This window comes from Spermophilus citellus (assembly GCF_964194105.1).
Source record: "Spermophilus citellus genome assembly, contig: SCAFFOLD_528, whole genome shotgun sequence".
Taxonomy (NCBI): domain Eukaryota; kingdom Metazoa; phylum Chordata; class Mammalia; order Rodentia; family Sciuridae; genus Spermophilus; species Spermophilus citellus.
This window is the reverse complement of record NW_027673080.1, coordinates 50,419-66,476: the sequence shown is the minus strand read 5'-3', so window position 1 is coordinate 66,476 and position 16,058 is coordinate 50,419. Positions and strand designations below refer to the sequence as shown.

Here is a 16,058-nt window from a genome sequence, read left to right as displayed (position 1 = left end):
CTGACTGTCAGGGAGGGGCCTGCACAGGAGCTGGGATGCACTTCTGGTTACCATGGTAACACAGGATGGTGTGCGCCCTTCAGCCAGGGCTTAGTGAGCACCTACTATGTGCCCGGTGTCTTCTGGGGACCACGCGGGAAGCATGTCCACCCGTGGGGAGCTGACGCTCAGGCAGCCTCAAGTCGAACATCAACAAGATCATTCAGAGGGTGAAACGGGCCAGAAAGAGGACGAGACCTCCGGCTGAACTGAGGGAGGGCCGGGTCCCTCCTTCCAGAGATTGTCCCCGTGGGGCCACCCTCAGGCTGGGGGAGGAGAAGGGATCAGCTGAGCCGAGGCCGAAGGGGAAGAGAATGGGGTCCACGGGCTCATAGTGACCTTGAACTTGGCTCCTTGGGGAATTTCTTTACCCGACATACAGGAGACACCCTTTCCCACACCTACCTCGACAGGGGGTGAGTGCGAAGGTGTCTTTCGAGAAAGGCCTTCGGGAGCAAAGGAGCAAACGGTGGCCAGGTCAGGGTGTATCTGTCAGGGTGGAGGGACCTGCCGCAGTAACGAGCATCCCCAAGCCTCCACGGTCTCAGCAAGGGCTGCATTTCCTGCGCGCTCCGGGTCCAGCGCAGGTGACAGTGGGGAGGAGGGGACCCTGCTGAGGTGCCACTAGGGGCCTTGCTAGTGGAGAACGATGCCCGGGACTGTTCTGGACACCCCCGGAGAGTCTCACTCTGCAGGTTCAGCCCTCTGACCTAAACAGCAGCCCAGATCTCTCCACCCACTCCCCGTTGGCTGGCGCCCATCTCTCGGCCCTCGGCCACCAGGAAGGGCCACCTCGCCCTATCGAAAGACATAGGTGAGCCCAGAGCTGATGGTGGCCAGGGTTCCAGGCAGCAGAATGTGGACAGAAGACAGGGCCATCTGTCACCAGGTCCCCCGGCCGTGTCAGTGCGCTGACCAGTGAGCAGCCGCCCTCCAACCTCCGCCAAGCCCGGGTGCCCACAGCTGCCCTTCGCCTGACCCAGGAGGGCGTGAGAGCCAGCAGGGGCGTCCCACCCATAGAGGCCCCAGGGAGCCCTCTGGGGTGATCTGGGGAAGAGACAAGGGTGGGAGGTGACAAAGTCGGAGGACCACCTCTGCCCTTTTTTCGGCGACTGTAGTCATTTCCTGTAACTGTCACAATGAAAGGCCACAAACAGAGTGGCTTGAAACAGCAGAGTGTGTTCTTCTCACAGTTCTGGGCTCCGGAGGTCCAAGGTACCAGCAGGGTCTTGGTCCCTCACAGACCTTGGGCGGGACCGGTTCTGGCCTGTCCCTGGCTTCCAGGGCTCTGCAGGCAACCTCGGTGTTGCCCCGGCTGTGGGTCACGGTCCCCAGCGCGGCCTGGTCCTCCCTCGGATCCCCGCAGTGTGCCGGTGTCTGCACCCAGGTCGGCCTTTCATAAGGACGTCAGTCCTGCCTCCGCTAATGGCCTCATCCTAACTTGGTGACACTGCGGAGGCCCTCTGGTGAGTTCGCGGGTCCCGGGGGTCAGGACGTCTGTGCGTCCTGTGTGGAGAGACTCAGAGTGACACCAGCAGAACGGTGGCCTGTGACGTTGCCCCTCCCCCGGGAATGGCTCTGTGCTGCATCTCGGGGTGTACGACAGGACTGACCGGGCTCCCCGAGGGCCAGCGTCCCTGGGCGGCTGTTACTGTCCTGAGCAGCACATCACAGGGCCCACCACGGTTTTGTTGGCAGCTTCTGAGACGGATGGACAGACGGACGCACTGGATGCAGGGGCCTCCGCTGCTCCCCCTGTTTGCTACTGTCTCTGTCCCCACACCCCAGTCTGTCCCCTGTCACCAGGCCCTGGTGACAGTGTGCCTCCTTCTCGCTGGCTGCTGCAGGGTTGGCTCCCTGGGCTATATTTAGCCCCGAGAAATGGGGACAAGAGCCTCGGCCGCCGCAGAGCTGGGGGCAGAAGCCAGCCCTGCCTTCGCTAGCCATGCCCTGCAGCTTCCGGCCTCTTCCAGAACCTTCCACAAGAAAAAGCACTTCCAGGCTTTGAACCAGGGCGTGGACTCCTGTGTGGACATTCATCACCCGAATCCTGTCCAGGTCCCGTCCAGGCTGACCTCTCTCCCTCTCTCCCTCTCCCCCTCGCCCTCCTCTCCCCCCCTCACATTGTGGTAAAATGCATACAACATAAAAATGTACCCTTTTTTTGGAGGACAGGTGACAGGGATTGAACTCAGGGCCACTCGACCACTGAGCCACGTCCCCAGCCCAGGGTCTCACTGAGTTGCTTAGGGCCTCACCATTGCTGAGGCTGGCCTTGAACTTGTGATCCTCCTGCCTCAGCCTCCCAAGCCTCTGGGACGACAGAAAAGATGAACCTTCTTAACATCTGTTTTGCGAGGCAGGGAGGGAGCCCAGGGCCTGGCAGGGGCTGCACCCCAGCCCGTCCCCAGCCCCCTCAGCTGCTGCTGGTTGTGCGGTTCCGTGGCGTTGAGCGTGTCCTCTGCTGTGTGGCCATCTCCCCCTCGGCCCAGGCACTGCCGTGGTCTCCCCCAACTCGAGCTCTGTCCCCAGGACCCCACGTGCCGCCCTGCGTCTGATCTGGTGGCTCCCGGGAGCCTGCGGGTGGAGCCTGCGGGTGGCTCCTGTCACTAATCGCCACGTCCTTGAGGCCGACCTTCCTTCCTTCCCAAGACAGAGTTAACTTAACACAAGACCATTCTAAGATCAGGACCATAAACACACAGGAAACTGCGCGGCCCGTGAAGAGGGACGACCCACAGGCGCAGGCGCGGGTGTGGCCGGCCCCACGGAAGCAGAAACTTCTCAGGCCCAGAAGGCGCCCCCCACACCCCCCACCCCTCCGTCACCTCCTCCCCCAGGGACTCTCCCCGGGGCTTTGAGCCACACCTTCGTCCACCTGGTGGGGGTTGGTTTGCTGGCCTCCCCCTGGTACCAGTTGGCCTGGAACCCCAGCAGCCCTCCTGCCTTGGCCTCCCGGGCTGGGCCTGCAGACGTGCGCCCCACACCTCACTTCCCCAGACTGCACAGTGGGACCCACCTACATGTTTCCTGTCCCCTTCTCCTGCTCAGCCTCACCTGGTGGGAGGTCCGCGGTGGCACGGGGCAGGCTCTCACCCCCATGCTCCGCTCCTGTATTCTCTTCCCTTGAGAAAGGTTGGGTTGTCAGCGGTTGGGGACTTTCTTATGGTCGGTCGTCACTGACTTGAGCACTCTTGGTGGCCTTTGGGGAACAACCCGGAGCAGAATCACAGGGTTGTGGGAAAGGAACATAAATAGTTTGAGTAGAAACTCTCAGGGAATTTTTTCAGCATGGGTGTGTGTCCCCCGTGTCATGGGTTGTCTTGTGTCCCCCACCCAAAACTCGCACGTTGGGCTGGGGCGTTGCTCGGTGGTGGAGCTCCTGCCTGGCATGAGCCAGGCCCTGGGTTCCAACCGCGGTACCACCCAAAAAGAAATTAATTAAAAGGAGAAATAAAGACAGACACAAAGAGTGAACAGGCCGTGGGAAAATGAAGGCAGAGACGAGGTGATCCTAGACAGTGATCCAAGGAGCACTAGACAGCCAGCAGACCACCAGACACAGGGAGGAGGCCTGGGCCAGAGTCTCTCTCAGAGTCCCCACACCTTGATCTTGAACTTTGGGCCTCCAGAACTCTGAGAGAATAAATTTCTGTTGTTGAAGCTGCACAGTTGTGATTGTTTGCTTTAGCAGCTGCAAGAGGCTAATACGCCATGTTACTCCCCATCAGCAGGGATGAGGGCATCAGTTACCCCACAGCCTCACTGAAACCTGGTGGTGCCAGTCTTTCTTATTTTAGGTTTTCTTCCGCAGCATTTATACATATTTTTAAAGGTGGGCTTTTAAAGCCACACTGGGAGACCTACACTCTGCAGGTGCCACAGGGTGATGAACCACTGGAAGGTTCCACCTTCCCTGATGGCTCAAGCCAATGCTTCCCAGCACAGAGGTTAAGTTCATGGGGTCAGGGGAGGGCACCTGCCTGGTTCCAACATCGTCACTGACTTTGCCTAGGATTTTGTCTTTCCAAGACTTAGTTTTCTCAGTTATAAAATGGGCAAGAGAACCAGGCACACGCTTGAAATCCCAGCAGGAGAATCACAAGTTCAAAACCAGCCTCAGTAACTTAGCAAGGCCCTAAGCAACTCAGCGAGACCCCGTCTCTTCATAAAATTTAAAGAAAGGACTGGGGATGTGGCTCAGTGGTTAAGTGTCTCTGGGTTCAATCCCTGATATAAAAAATCAATTGATTAATTAAATGGATAAGGTGATAACATAGGAACATCATTAAGATTAAATAGGGGCTGGGGATAGAGCTCAGTTGGTAGAGTGCTTGCCTCGCACGCACAGGGCCCTGGGTTCAATCCCCAGCACCATCAAAAAGTATATATACATATATATATATATGATAGTGAAGTGAATTCCCATAGGTAATGCACTTAAAAGAACACCGAGCACCTAGTAAATATAAGGGCTCCATTCATGTGCTCGCCTCGCCCCCCCCACCTCTTCCCCTCCTCCTCTCCCCCTCCCTCTCCCCCTCCCCCCTCTCTCCCCCCATCCCCCCGCGCTCTCCCTCCCCCGCCCTCCCTCTCCCCTCCCCCCCACCCCTCACTCCTTCTCCCCCTCCCTCCCTCTCCCCCTCCCCCCTCTCTCCCCCATCCCCCCCGCGCTCTCCCTCCCCCACCCTCCCTCTCCCCCTCCCCCCCACCCCTCACTCCTTCTCCCCCTCCCTCCTTCTCCCCCTCCCCTCTCTCTCCCTTCCCCCACCCTCTCCCTCCCCCCGCCCTCCCTCTCCCCCATCCCCCCTCCTCCACCCCTCACTCCCTCTCCCTCTCCCTCACCCCCCCGCCCTCCCTTTCCGCCCTCCCTCTCCCCCATCCCCCCTCCTCCACCCCTCACTCCCTCTCCCTCTCCCTCCCCCCCCCGCCCTCCCTTTCCGCCCTCCCTCTCCTCCGTGGTCTTCTCTTCTGTTTCAGGGGGAATGTTCTATTTATAGATTTCTTGCCCCTTGAGGATTCAGCCGAGTCTCTGGGAGGTTTTTGTGGCTGACATTGAGGCTGCAGGAGGGGAGGAGAGGGACCCTGGAGGAAGTGGCCCATGGCCCCCGCCGTCTGGCTTGGTGACTTCTGCAGGCCACCAGACCCCACAGTCACACACCTCCTGTGGGGGACACGGCCGTGACTGTGGGGCAGGAGGGAGTCGGGGCCTTTGCCCCAGGTCAGGGCTTCCTCCTCTTGCTCCGGCCTCGGTCTAGGTGACCCTCGTAAGTTCCCCGGGTTCCTCCCGAGCCTGGGGAGGGAGCCGCGGCCCTGAGGGCTCCTCTGGGCTCCTCTGCGTCCTCCTGACCCTGGGGGCCCAGGGGGACCTGCACCTCCGCTCGCTCACCTGTTCCTCCTCTTGCACCTGCAGAGCAACAACGCCTCAGGGAACACCTGGAACTGGCTGTACTTCATCCCCCTCATCATCATCGGCTCCTTCTTCATGCTGAACCTCGTGCTGGGCATGCTGTCGGGGTGAGTCCTCCACTTCCCTGTGCCCACCGCCTGTCCCCAGGGCACACCAGCCTCCCCACAGCTCGCCAGCCTCCCCCAGATTTCCAGCCTCCCCACAGCTCGTCAGCCTCCGTTCCCACCCACCAGGTAACAGCACACCCCGGCTCTTCCCTGGGGTCTTCAGACCGTCCTTGGCAAGCCACACGCAGCAGCGGGCTGTGCCCCACGAGGGGCAGGGTGAGGGCCACAGGAGCCTCCCTGCCTGGGATTCACACTTTTCACCAATAAATAAATAAATAATAATTTGGGTTCCTCTTCTCCCGTTTTCCAAACATAATATCATAAGAGACGATCAAAAAGTTTTTTCCTAGCCAGGGAAGTGGCTCTCGCCTGTCATCCCAGCAGCTCAGGAGGCTGAGGCAGGAGGTCCGTGAGTTCAAAGCCAGCCTCAGCCTTGGCAAGGTGCTGAGCAACTCAGGGAGACTCTGTCTCTAAGTAAAATACAAAAATTTATTTTCCTGCCATAAAGAGGCCCTGAATCCCATTTTTTTTTTTTTGGCTTGATTATAATTGGACTTTGTATTTCTCGCCATAAGAAGTCCAAGGACTGGTGTGGTGGCCCCATGGTGCCGTCGGCAACCCCAGCTTCCTCCATCTCTCCTCTCGGACACCCTCCCTGGAAGCTGCACCCCCCCTCGCGGCCTCTCTGTTCGGAACAGGAGGAGCGGTCAGGAAACGGTGGGGCCTGCCAGGGGAGTGAGGCTGCCGCAGGAGGCCTCAGCCTGGGTCCCCTGGCCCGACTCGGGGGGCTGGCCGGGGCTCTCGGCCTGGGAGGTGGAGAGGATGGGCAGGAGCGGGCACCATGGTGCTGGGCGCTGGGGGCGCTCGCTTTGCTTTCTCTGGGGCTGGCGCAGCTGCTGGGATGGGGAAGGCCGCAGGGACCCCCAGCCCGTCGGACTCCATGCCCTCCCAGGAGACTGAGTGGGCGACAAGTGCCCCCCAGAGAACCCCCGAGCACGCACACAAATGTCCCCTAGAACCCCCTCCCAACCTCAGCCCCTGATCCCGTGCTCCTGCAGAGAGTTCGCCAAAGAGAGGGAACGGGTGGAGAACCGGAGGGCGTTCCTGAAGCTCAGGCGGCAGCAGCAGATTGAGCGCGAGCTCAACGGGTACATGGAGTGGATCTCCAAAGCAGGTGAGAGCCAGGGCTACAAGTCCCAGGCCACCCAGGGCCAGGCGTGCCACATGGAGAGGGCTAGGGAGGGATCCCATGGGAGGAGAGATGTGAGTCGGCGTCCCAGACCCTGGCAGCAAGAATCTAGAGTAGGACATTGAGCCTCGGGGATATGACATTGCCTGATCGTTAAGTCCCAAAATCAGACCTTGGAGCCAGGCACGTGGTGCCTGCCTGTAATCCCAGCAACGCGGGAGGCTGAGGCAGGAGGATCACAGATTTGAGGCCAGCCTCAGCAACATAGTGAGGCCCTGTCTCAAAACAGAAAATAAAAAGGGCTGGGGATGCAGCTCAGTGGTAAGTGCCCCTGGGTTCAGTCCCCAGGACCAAAAATAAATAAGTCAAATCTGTCTTTGGTTACATTCCAGCCGTGCCACCCCCGACACTGCGTGTCACCTCCCTGTGCTGCAGTTTTCAAGATGGTTAAGTGGAGATGATAACGGTGCAGTTGTCCCTTGGTTTCCCAGGGGATTGGTTTCAGGACCCCCCACAGACACCCAAATCTTCAGTCCCACATAGAAAATGGCCCAGTGTTTGACCGAACCTGTGCGCACGGGTGACTCGTGACACCTGCTGCAGCCGAGTGCTGTAGTGTTTGGGGATAATGACAAGGAAAGGCTTGCCCATGTTTGGGACAAAGACCTTTTCTGGGTACTTCTGGTCTACCACTGGTGGAGCCCGGGACGCACAGCGTGTGCCTGTGGAGGGCTCCCGACCCCCTCGAGGAGCTTCAGCGAGACATCAGGGCTGGGTGCTTAGGAAGCTCGGCACCTGGCACACAGTAGGCGGCTTGTTCTGCCACCAGCAGACACTTAGGGGCGCCTGCCGCATGGCAGGCTCTGTGCCAGGCACCGAGGGGGTGGGCGCCAGACAAACCAAGTCCCTGCCCTTGGTTCGGAATGCTAGAGAGAATATGAAGACAGGCTCCTCTTGTTGGGAGCCACCACACGCGGGAGCAGGAAGGGAGCAGAGAAGAGCTGGAGTCAGGGTGTCAGGGAAGGTCTGGAGGACGTGGCATCTGGCCGAGGCCTGAAGGAGAGGACAACAGATGTGGAGGGTGGGAGTTCAGCTCCAGCAGAGCCAGGGCAGAAGCCAGGCATAGTGGGAGTGGCCAGGAAGCCAGTGGGACTGGAGTGAGTAGAAGGGAGAGGAGGGGGGGACAGGGAAGTGACAGGAGCCAGTGTAAGCAGGAGCTTGTAGGCAGAGGTGGGGCTGCCGGGGAGTGTGAGAGGGGGAATAAGGTTGGTGTATTCATTACTATGACAAAATACCCGAGGCAGGATAACTGTATAAAGAAGAGGTTTCTTTAGCTCACCATCCTGGAGGTTCAAAGTCACGGTGCCAGGATCGGCTCAGCACTGAGGACTTTATGGAATCATGAGCATGCAAAGGGAGAGGAGTCACTTGGTCAAACAGGAAGCCAGAGAGGGGCACTCTTGTAACACTTGCACGTGCAACAGTTCAGTTGTCCCTTGAGAACTACCTTAATTCCTTCCAAAGACACCCCTCGAATGGCCTAAGGACCTTCCACTAGCCCCGCCCCCTTAAGGGACCAGCCATGGACCAAACACTGGGCACATCCGAGAGCCAGAGCTGGGCGCGAACTGAGGAGGGCGGGGCCAGAGACAGGGGGCGGGGCCAGAGACAGAGGGCGGGGCCAGAGACAGAGGGCAGCTCCAGGTGCCCGGGAGCCAGGGGCCAGTCGGGGTGGCCCAGGGAACCCTGCCTCCCAGGGCGGGCGAGCCCATGCCCAGGAGAGGCGCCGTGACCCTGTGTCCTTCCTCCTTAGAAGAAGTGATCCTGGCGGAGGACGAGGCCGACGTGGAGCACCTACATCCCTTTGATGGTAACTGCTCTCCCCCGAGCTGGCGGGGGTCCCCGCAGGAAGCATCCAGGGCTGGGGACGCGCCACTGGGTTCCCAGGGGCCGTCAGGGGTGGACTTCGGGGTCCAGGAGGTGCCAGGAGCAAACGTGAGGCCAGGTCAGGGCAGGAAGGGTCGGGGATGGCGGGAACCTGCCCGAGGGGAGTGTGGGACGTCGGGCGGCGTCCAGCCTGGCCCCCTTTGCCGTGACCGCGGCCCAGCTCTGGTTCAGGTCGCTGCGCTCCAGCTCCAGCTGGTTGCTCCGGGGTCAGGATCAGGCAGGGCCAGCTGTTGACTGGAAGTCCCTGGGATGCCCAGGAGGCAAGGGACTGGGATCCGGCCCTGGGCGGTCATGGAGTGGACCTGTGGCTGCTGGCCTGTGGTCCCTGCTCCTTGAGAGGCTGAGGCAGGAGGTGGGCTTTGGCCCCGGAGTGTTAGGCCCACCTGGGCCACATAAGAGTCCTGGCGATTTTACTCAGGAACAGGACGGGCCATGGGGGGGGGGGCGTCTAGATCTCCACCAGCCGTGTGTCCAACTTACTGCCCTCGGGGTGCGCCTCCCAGCACGTTGCAGGCCCACGGATGGTGGTCCCTGGGTGTCAGTCCCAGGACTCCCAGGAAGCAGGTTTTAGGACTTAAAAATAACTCAGAGGAGAAAGGGTGGCCAGAACGCAGGCCCGGAGGGGAGCTTCGCAGGACAGTCCTTGTCCAGACCCCTGAAGCCAGGTGACCTCCTCCCTGGGCCCCGATGGACACCCTGCCGCGGGTGGCGGTGCGGCGTCCGGAGCAGCCAGGGTCACGCCTGTGTCTCTTGCCATGTTCCCATTGCTGGAGCTCTGCGGAGGGCCACCGTCAAGAAGAGCAAGACGGATCTGCTGCACCCTGAGGAGGCCGAGGACCAGCTGGCCGACATCGCCTCTGTGGGTGAGCCTGCCCGGCCTCCCCCCCACCCACCCCGGAACCAGGGCGAGGGCCTGGGAACCCGCCGCCTGCCCTGAGCCCGCGTGACCGAGGCAAGGACCACGCGGTCTCCCTGGGTGGGTCTAGAGCCAGCAGAGACAAGGCTCTCGGTGACATCGGCCAGTTCACCGTGGTCAAGGGTCCCTTGTCAGATTTTGGAATAGTGACAGAGAGACCCTGAGGAACTGGGAGCCAGGTCTAAACGCGGAGCTCAGGCATGCCTTGTGTGCACTGACGTCATGCACCTCTGAATGATTCTGTGCATGAAACCTGTTGCTATTTCGTGGTGTGGAATTTTCCACCTGGGACGTCGCGTCCGTCCTCAAGAGGTTTGAGATCTCGGAGCATTTTGGATGCTGGATTTGGGGACTAGGGGTGCCCCACTTGCAGCTCTTCGGGAAGAGTTTGGGGGGGCTGCCGTTATTAGGTGCCCAGATGGGAACAAGACACGGAGCTCAGGGCTGGGCGCAGTGGCACACGCCTGTCATCCCAGCAGCTGAGGAGGCTGAGGCAGGAGGATCGTGAGTTCAAGACCAGCCTCAGCAATGGCCAGGCCCTAGGCAACTCAGTGAGACCCTGACTCTAAATAAGACACAAAATAGGGCTGGGGACGGGGCTCAGGGGTCGAGTGCTCCTGGGTTCCATCTCTGAAACCAAAGATAAAAAAAGAAAGACAAAGAATTCCACCGTGTGAAACTTGCAGACAGCCCTGGAAATGGATGCTAAGTCAGAGTTTGCAAATAAGCCTGTGAGGGAAATGGGGGTCCTGGACGTGGCCACTCTGGAAGGGTGGGATATGGCTGGAGGGCTTCCCAGAGGAGGTGGCCTTTAGACTGAGAGCTAAAGAGTCACCGGGAAGTGACAGAGAGAACGCGTGACAGGTGGTGCTCAGACCTCTGCCACTGTAACACAGAGACCAGAGCTGAGCCGGGGGCGGTGACGCACCCCTGTGATCCAGTAACTCAGGAGGCTGAGGCAGGAGGATCGTGGGTTTGAGGCCAGCCTCAGCAACTTAGTGAGACCCTGTCTCAAAACACAAAATCAAAGGGCCGGAGGCGCAGCTCAGTGGGTGAAAGCAGTCCTGGGCCCCATCTCCAGTTTCGAAAAATAGAACAAAAAATATCCTAACGACAAGGGTTGGTTGAGAGGCGCCTGGGGACGTCTTTTCTTTTCCTCATGCCCCTCACGTGCTATGGATTTATTAGTGGGGACTGTGGCTTTTGTCCTTGTGCAGTGAGGGGGAATAGGGTGTAGGGGGTTTAAACATGATTTTTAAAATCCCAATCATGAAGGGAGGCAGAAGAGCCTCCAGGCGGAGGGAGTGGGGCTGGGGGAGGGGAGGGACGGAGGCAGAGGAAATGCAGGACGGAGGGAGGCAGGGGAAGGGGACCCCCAGGAAGAAAGCCACTCGGGTCTCCCTGTGACACGGTGCTGTGCTTCTCCCAGGCCCCACTTGACTGCTCTGTGCACACCTAGGCACGGGGCTCCCCTCCCCTTGGGGCACGTTCCCTGGGGGAAGGAGCCCTTCAGCTGTATCCCCCGAGTCACTCTGAGTGTCACAAACACAGAACCCAGGTGGAAACCCGCCAAGTGTGCGTGTGCCCACAGTCCCCGCCCAGGCCACCCCAGGTGACCCTGTCCACCTCCTTCCCGGTTAAGTAGGCCCTAATGGCACCGGGAAGCTGGCCTTCATTTGCAGTTTTAGTTTCTATCCGAAGCCTGTGTCTCCTCGTGGGGATGGACTGGCCGAGGGGAGCCTGGGACCTCCCCGAGCGTGCTCGGTCACATCCGTCCCCCTCAGCCTGGTGGCTCCCATTGTAAACGCGGTTTGTTTTCTTCTCCTGGGCAAAGAAGGTTCTGCTGCTGCCCCACAACCTGGGCTGGATGCCAGGCTCTGCCCGCGGCCCAGCCAGGACCTCCCTCCCGAGTGGCGGGAAGGAGCAGCCGTCCTTAGTACAGGGGTGTCCTTCCTCGGCTGATCTGGGGGAGAGGAAAAGGATCGAGGGCAGAGGGCAGTCTCATCTGGTGCAATTGTGACATAGCATTTGACATGATTTGAATAGACTTTAAGTAAGAGTCCATACTCCTTGACCTTCCATCTATCCTTCAAGACCATTTCTTCACACGTGCAAAAGACCAGGCCCCAGCTTCTTCTCAACATCACTGTTTCTGATTATCAAAAAGTAAAAACCAAGGCTTGGGATGTAGCTCAGTGGTAGAGCACTTGTCTAGCATGGGCAAGGCCCAGGGTTCAGTGCCTGGCGTGGAAGGAAGAAAGGAAGGAAGGAAAAGGGAAAACACAGAAACAGCCCACAATGCTCAGCAGTGGGGGAATGTTAAAGAAATCATGGTATATCCATTCAGTGAAATAGTCTACAGTTAGGAAGAAGCACAGTTGCTGCCAGCACAGAAAGATGTATTTTGAGATACATCAAGTTGCACGACACTAGGTACAATATGATCCCGTTTTTAAAAAACAACATTTGGAAATGTTAAAGGTATAGAAATCAGGGGATTGTAGGGGTTTGTCACTTCCTACATGACATTTTCTGGGGTGTGTGAATTAGTCACCTGTATTATTTTTGAAATCAGGGGGAAAGGTTACCTCAGAGCAGAAAAAATTGTAAGAAATGTGACAAGAAATCTTGTGGATCTATAGGGCAGGGAAGTATTTGGCAGAAAACCAAAGAAAGCTTCTTGCAGGAATTGTTTTAAACTAGGGTTCAAAGCCAGGTGCCAGGGCACACACTATAGACCCAGAACTCGGGAGGCTGAGGCAGGAGGATCTCTTGAGTTCAGGAGTTGGAGACCAGTCTCTGTCTCAAGAAAATAAGAAGAATAAAAACTAAAGTAGACTAGGTTTCATTTGAGGATGATACCTCAAATTTGAGCCAGCCCCTGGGGCCACTCTAACCAACTGCCACAGACTCAGTGGCTTAAGCAACAGAAATTTATTGTCTCATGGCTCTGGAGGCTGCGCGCGTCTGAGATCGGGGTGTGGACAGAGTTGTGCCTCCTGAGCCCCCTGGGCACCTTCTCCCTGTGTCCCCCGTGGTCTTGCTGATCTCTTGTAAGCACATGAGTCCTGTTGGGTTGGGAACACCCCAGTGGCGTCTTTTTACTTCAGTCATTTCTTTAAGGACCCTGTTGGCCTCTGTATAGCCTCGTTCTGATGTCCCGGGGCTGGGATCTCAACACGAGTTCTGGGAAGACACCATTCAAACCGTAAGACAGGGAGGTTGTATGGGTTCGTTTTCTGTTACTATAATGAATTCCCTGAGGCTGGGAACTTATTTTTTTAAGAGGTTTATTTAGCTCAGGTTTTGGAAGCTGCAAATACACCACATGGTGCCAGCTCCAGTGAGTGGCCCCTGGGCTGCCTCATACTGTGGCCGGTGGCATCCTGTTGGGAGTGTGGACGGGAGGGAAGGATCATGGGAGAAGAAAACCAGGGAGGAATGGAAGCCTCAGATCCATTCCTGACAGCAAGCTTCTTCCGGGAGCTCAGGGCCCCAGGGGAGCCAGGTCCAGTCCCTCTGAGGGCGGGGTCCTCCCACAAGGCCCCGCCTCTTAAATGTCCCTCCAGCTAAAACATGGCCATCCTGGGGACCAAGTGTCCAACTCGCGAATCCCTGGGGGACGCACAGCACCCCCGCTCAGCCCTCCGCAGGGATGGTCCAGAAAGCCACGAGAGCCCTGGGTGGCACACACCAGTCGTGTCCGTGCTCGGGAGGCTGAGGCAGGAGGATCTCAAGCCGGAGGCCATCCTGGGCAACGGAGAGAGAGTCCGTCTCAGAACTACGACTTTAAAAAAGGCTTCGGAAGGTGTCTCGGAGGTGGAGCAGGAGCTGTTCAGCCCCTGGAGGGGAGGCAGAGGGTCAGAGGGAGTGGAGGCTGCACTGGGGGAGGCTGCGCCCTGAGCCGAGCAGCCCCAGGCAGACTGTGGAGGGAGGACCAGAGAGGCCAGGAGACGAATCTCCTCCCACACAGCCCTGGCCAGCTGCCCAGCCCCCCACTCCATGGAGGACATCCTCCTCAGGGGGCACAGGCCCAGCTCCCCGCCCTCCCTCTCTCCAGCCTCACCCGGATCCATCCACCAGAGTTGGCTTCCCCTGAAACACCGCCTCCGGGCCCAGGCGTCCCTTTATCGCCCCCTCCTGGGCTCCTGGCTGCCACCTCCGCCTCCCACCTCGGTGCCTCCCCAGACACCAGAGGGCACCGGTGCACACCTGAGTCATGTGGGCTCCTCCTCCAAGAACCTCCCGGGGTTCCCCAGGCCTTGCCAGGTCCGTCACCTCCCTGGCTCACCTCCTCCCTCAGCCACCCCTTCCAGTGTCACCAAACACGTCAGGCACGTGCCGCCCCAGGACTTTTGCACCAGCTCTTTCCACTGCCTCAGCCACAGAGGTGACTCAGGCCAACACCCCAGTTGCCCGGCCACTCACCGCGCCTTGCTGTGGGTTTTCTGGTCACTCCCCCACACTAGGGTGTCCCGGGGGCAGGATAGGTCCTCAGTGGACGCTCCAGAGCACACACGTGTGCAGGTGGAAGTTGCACCCGGCTCGTGCCCGGTGACCGCTTCTGAAGTGACAGGTCCCAGGAAGACGGGGACCCTCCCCCTCAGCTGGAGGCCTTCCAAGCTGGCACGGGGTCCTGGGCAGGGGCTCTGGACGGCCACAGGCATCCGACACAGCCCCGAGAGGCCACAGGCTCTTGTTGGAGAGAGCCCTGGGCCTGCCTGTTGTCAGTCTGTCCCCCTCTGGTGGCCTCCAGTGCCACCGTCTCAGGGGCGTTGCTTTCTCCGCTAAGCTGAGCCCGGGGGTCAGGGTGGTTCCTGGAGGGCTGGCCGGAGGCGGTGGCTGCGCTGGCCATGCCCCTCCCCAGAAATGCCTGCCTGACCCCCTGCGTTCTCTCCCCGGCAGGGTCCCCCTTCGCCCGAGCCAGCATCAAAAGTGCCAAGCTAGAGAACTCGACCTTCTTCCACAAGAAGGAACGGAGGATGCGCTTCTACATCCGCCGCATGGTCAAAACTCAGGCCTTCTACTGGACTGTGCTCAGTCTGGTCGCCCTCAACACCCTGTGCGTCGCTATCGTTCACTACAACCAGCCCGAGTGGCTCTCCGACTTCCTCTGTGAGTACCGCCAGCTCCCCATCCCTTCCTCGGGCCCTTCCTGTCCTCCTCCCTGGAAGCCAGTGTCTTTTTCCGGTTCTCTCCAGCTGCGGTTAGCCCATGCTGTGTCAGTCCGTTTTCTGTTACTACAACAAAGTGCCCTTGGCAGCTGACTTTATGAAGAGGAAAGGTTTATTGAGCTCACAGTTTAGGAGGCTGGAGCAGGTGGCACCTGTGTCCGTGGGGAACTGATGGGGTGGGGAGGTGGCAGTGACGGGTGTGTGGGAGCAAGTGGTCATTCCTGCAGCCAGAAGCAGAGAGCAAGGGCACCTGGGATCCCAGGCCTTTGAGAGCACCCCACAGTTGGCCGAGGGACCGCCCACAAGGCCCCACCTTTTAAAGGCCCATGCCACCTCCCAATGCCATCTCACCGGCCCAAGCCTCTAATCCCCTGAGCCACAGCACAGCCCGCCTGCTCCAGGCCCACGGCTGTCAACTGGAATCCAGGCAGAGTTGTGGGTGCTGGGGGAGGGAGTGGGGGACAGAGGGAGGCAGCAACGGGGTAGAGACAGAAGCTCACATGGAACTTCCCGGCCTCTCTGGGAACAGTGAAGCCATTGTCCTGTTTCTCCTATCCATGTCCAGCTCTCCGCCCCCTCTGCCCACGCCTTTGGCTCCCCTGGGCCTCCCCTCCAAGGACCGTGAGAGCACCTTGCTCTCCGTGGGTCCTGCACCCTCAGGCCTGATCCTCCTCCCTCCGCCTGGTTCCAGGACAAGTGTGAGACGGGGTCAAAGCTGGGGGCTGGCCGGGGTGGGGAGAAGCCATAAAGATAGGGATCAATCCCGCCAGGACTTAAAAAGTAAAGAGCTCTGAGGAATCAACAAGAGGCGTGCCAGGCACACGAAGGGCAGGTGCCCATCGGGGGCCCTGAGTGGGGCTCCCCAAGACCACGCCACCCACCGGCCACCCTCCTCCGTGTCTCTCAGCTGGCCTGATTTATTCATCCGTCACCCTCTTGTCCTGGTTCAGGACAGATGTGGGACACCTGCCACGGAGACAGTCGAGTCTTTGACCTAGAAAGGCAGAGAGCCTAGCCGAGGTCACCATCTCCTTGAAGCCCTCGTGGTTCCCAGTCATGACTGACCCCCCAGGACACCCCTCGGGGCCAGTTCTCTTTCCAAGAGTCCTGACCTAGTTCCAACCTTAGTAATTGTGTTTGGTCCCCCCCGGAGTCTCTTATAAATGAGGACTCTACTTCCTGTTATAACCTCCTCTGATGGTCTATTTTTAATCCCGTGTGTCCTCCCTACTAATCACCTGGCAGTCCGTCCTGGTTTAGGAACAGAGGATTGGGC

General features: G+C 59.2%; 1 protein-coding gene across 1 annotated transcript in view; it reads left to right on the top strand.

The window, feature by feature from the left end:
* LOC308640139 (voltage-dependent P/Q-type calcium channel subunit alpha-1A-like) overlaps positions 1-16,058 on the top strand; it is a gene marked incomplete at both ends in the record, with an annotated part of 71,838 nt that overhangs the window by 8,933 nt on the left and 46,847 nt on the right. The window contains 5 exon segments of the mRNA XM_081312155.1: positions 5,453-5,556; positions 6,615-6,730; positions 8,559-8,615; positions 9,466-9,555; positions 14,514-14,723. Of these exon segments, the coding sequence (XP_081168281.1) occupies positions 5,453-5,556; positions 6,615-6,730; positions 8,559-8,615; positions 9,466-9,555; positions 14,514-14,723 (577 nt within the window).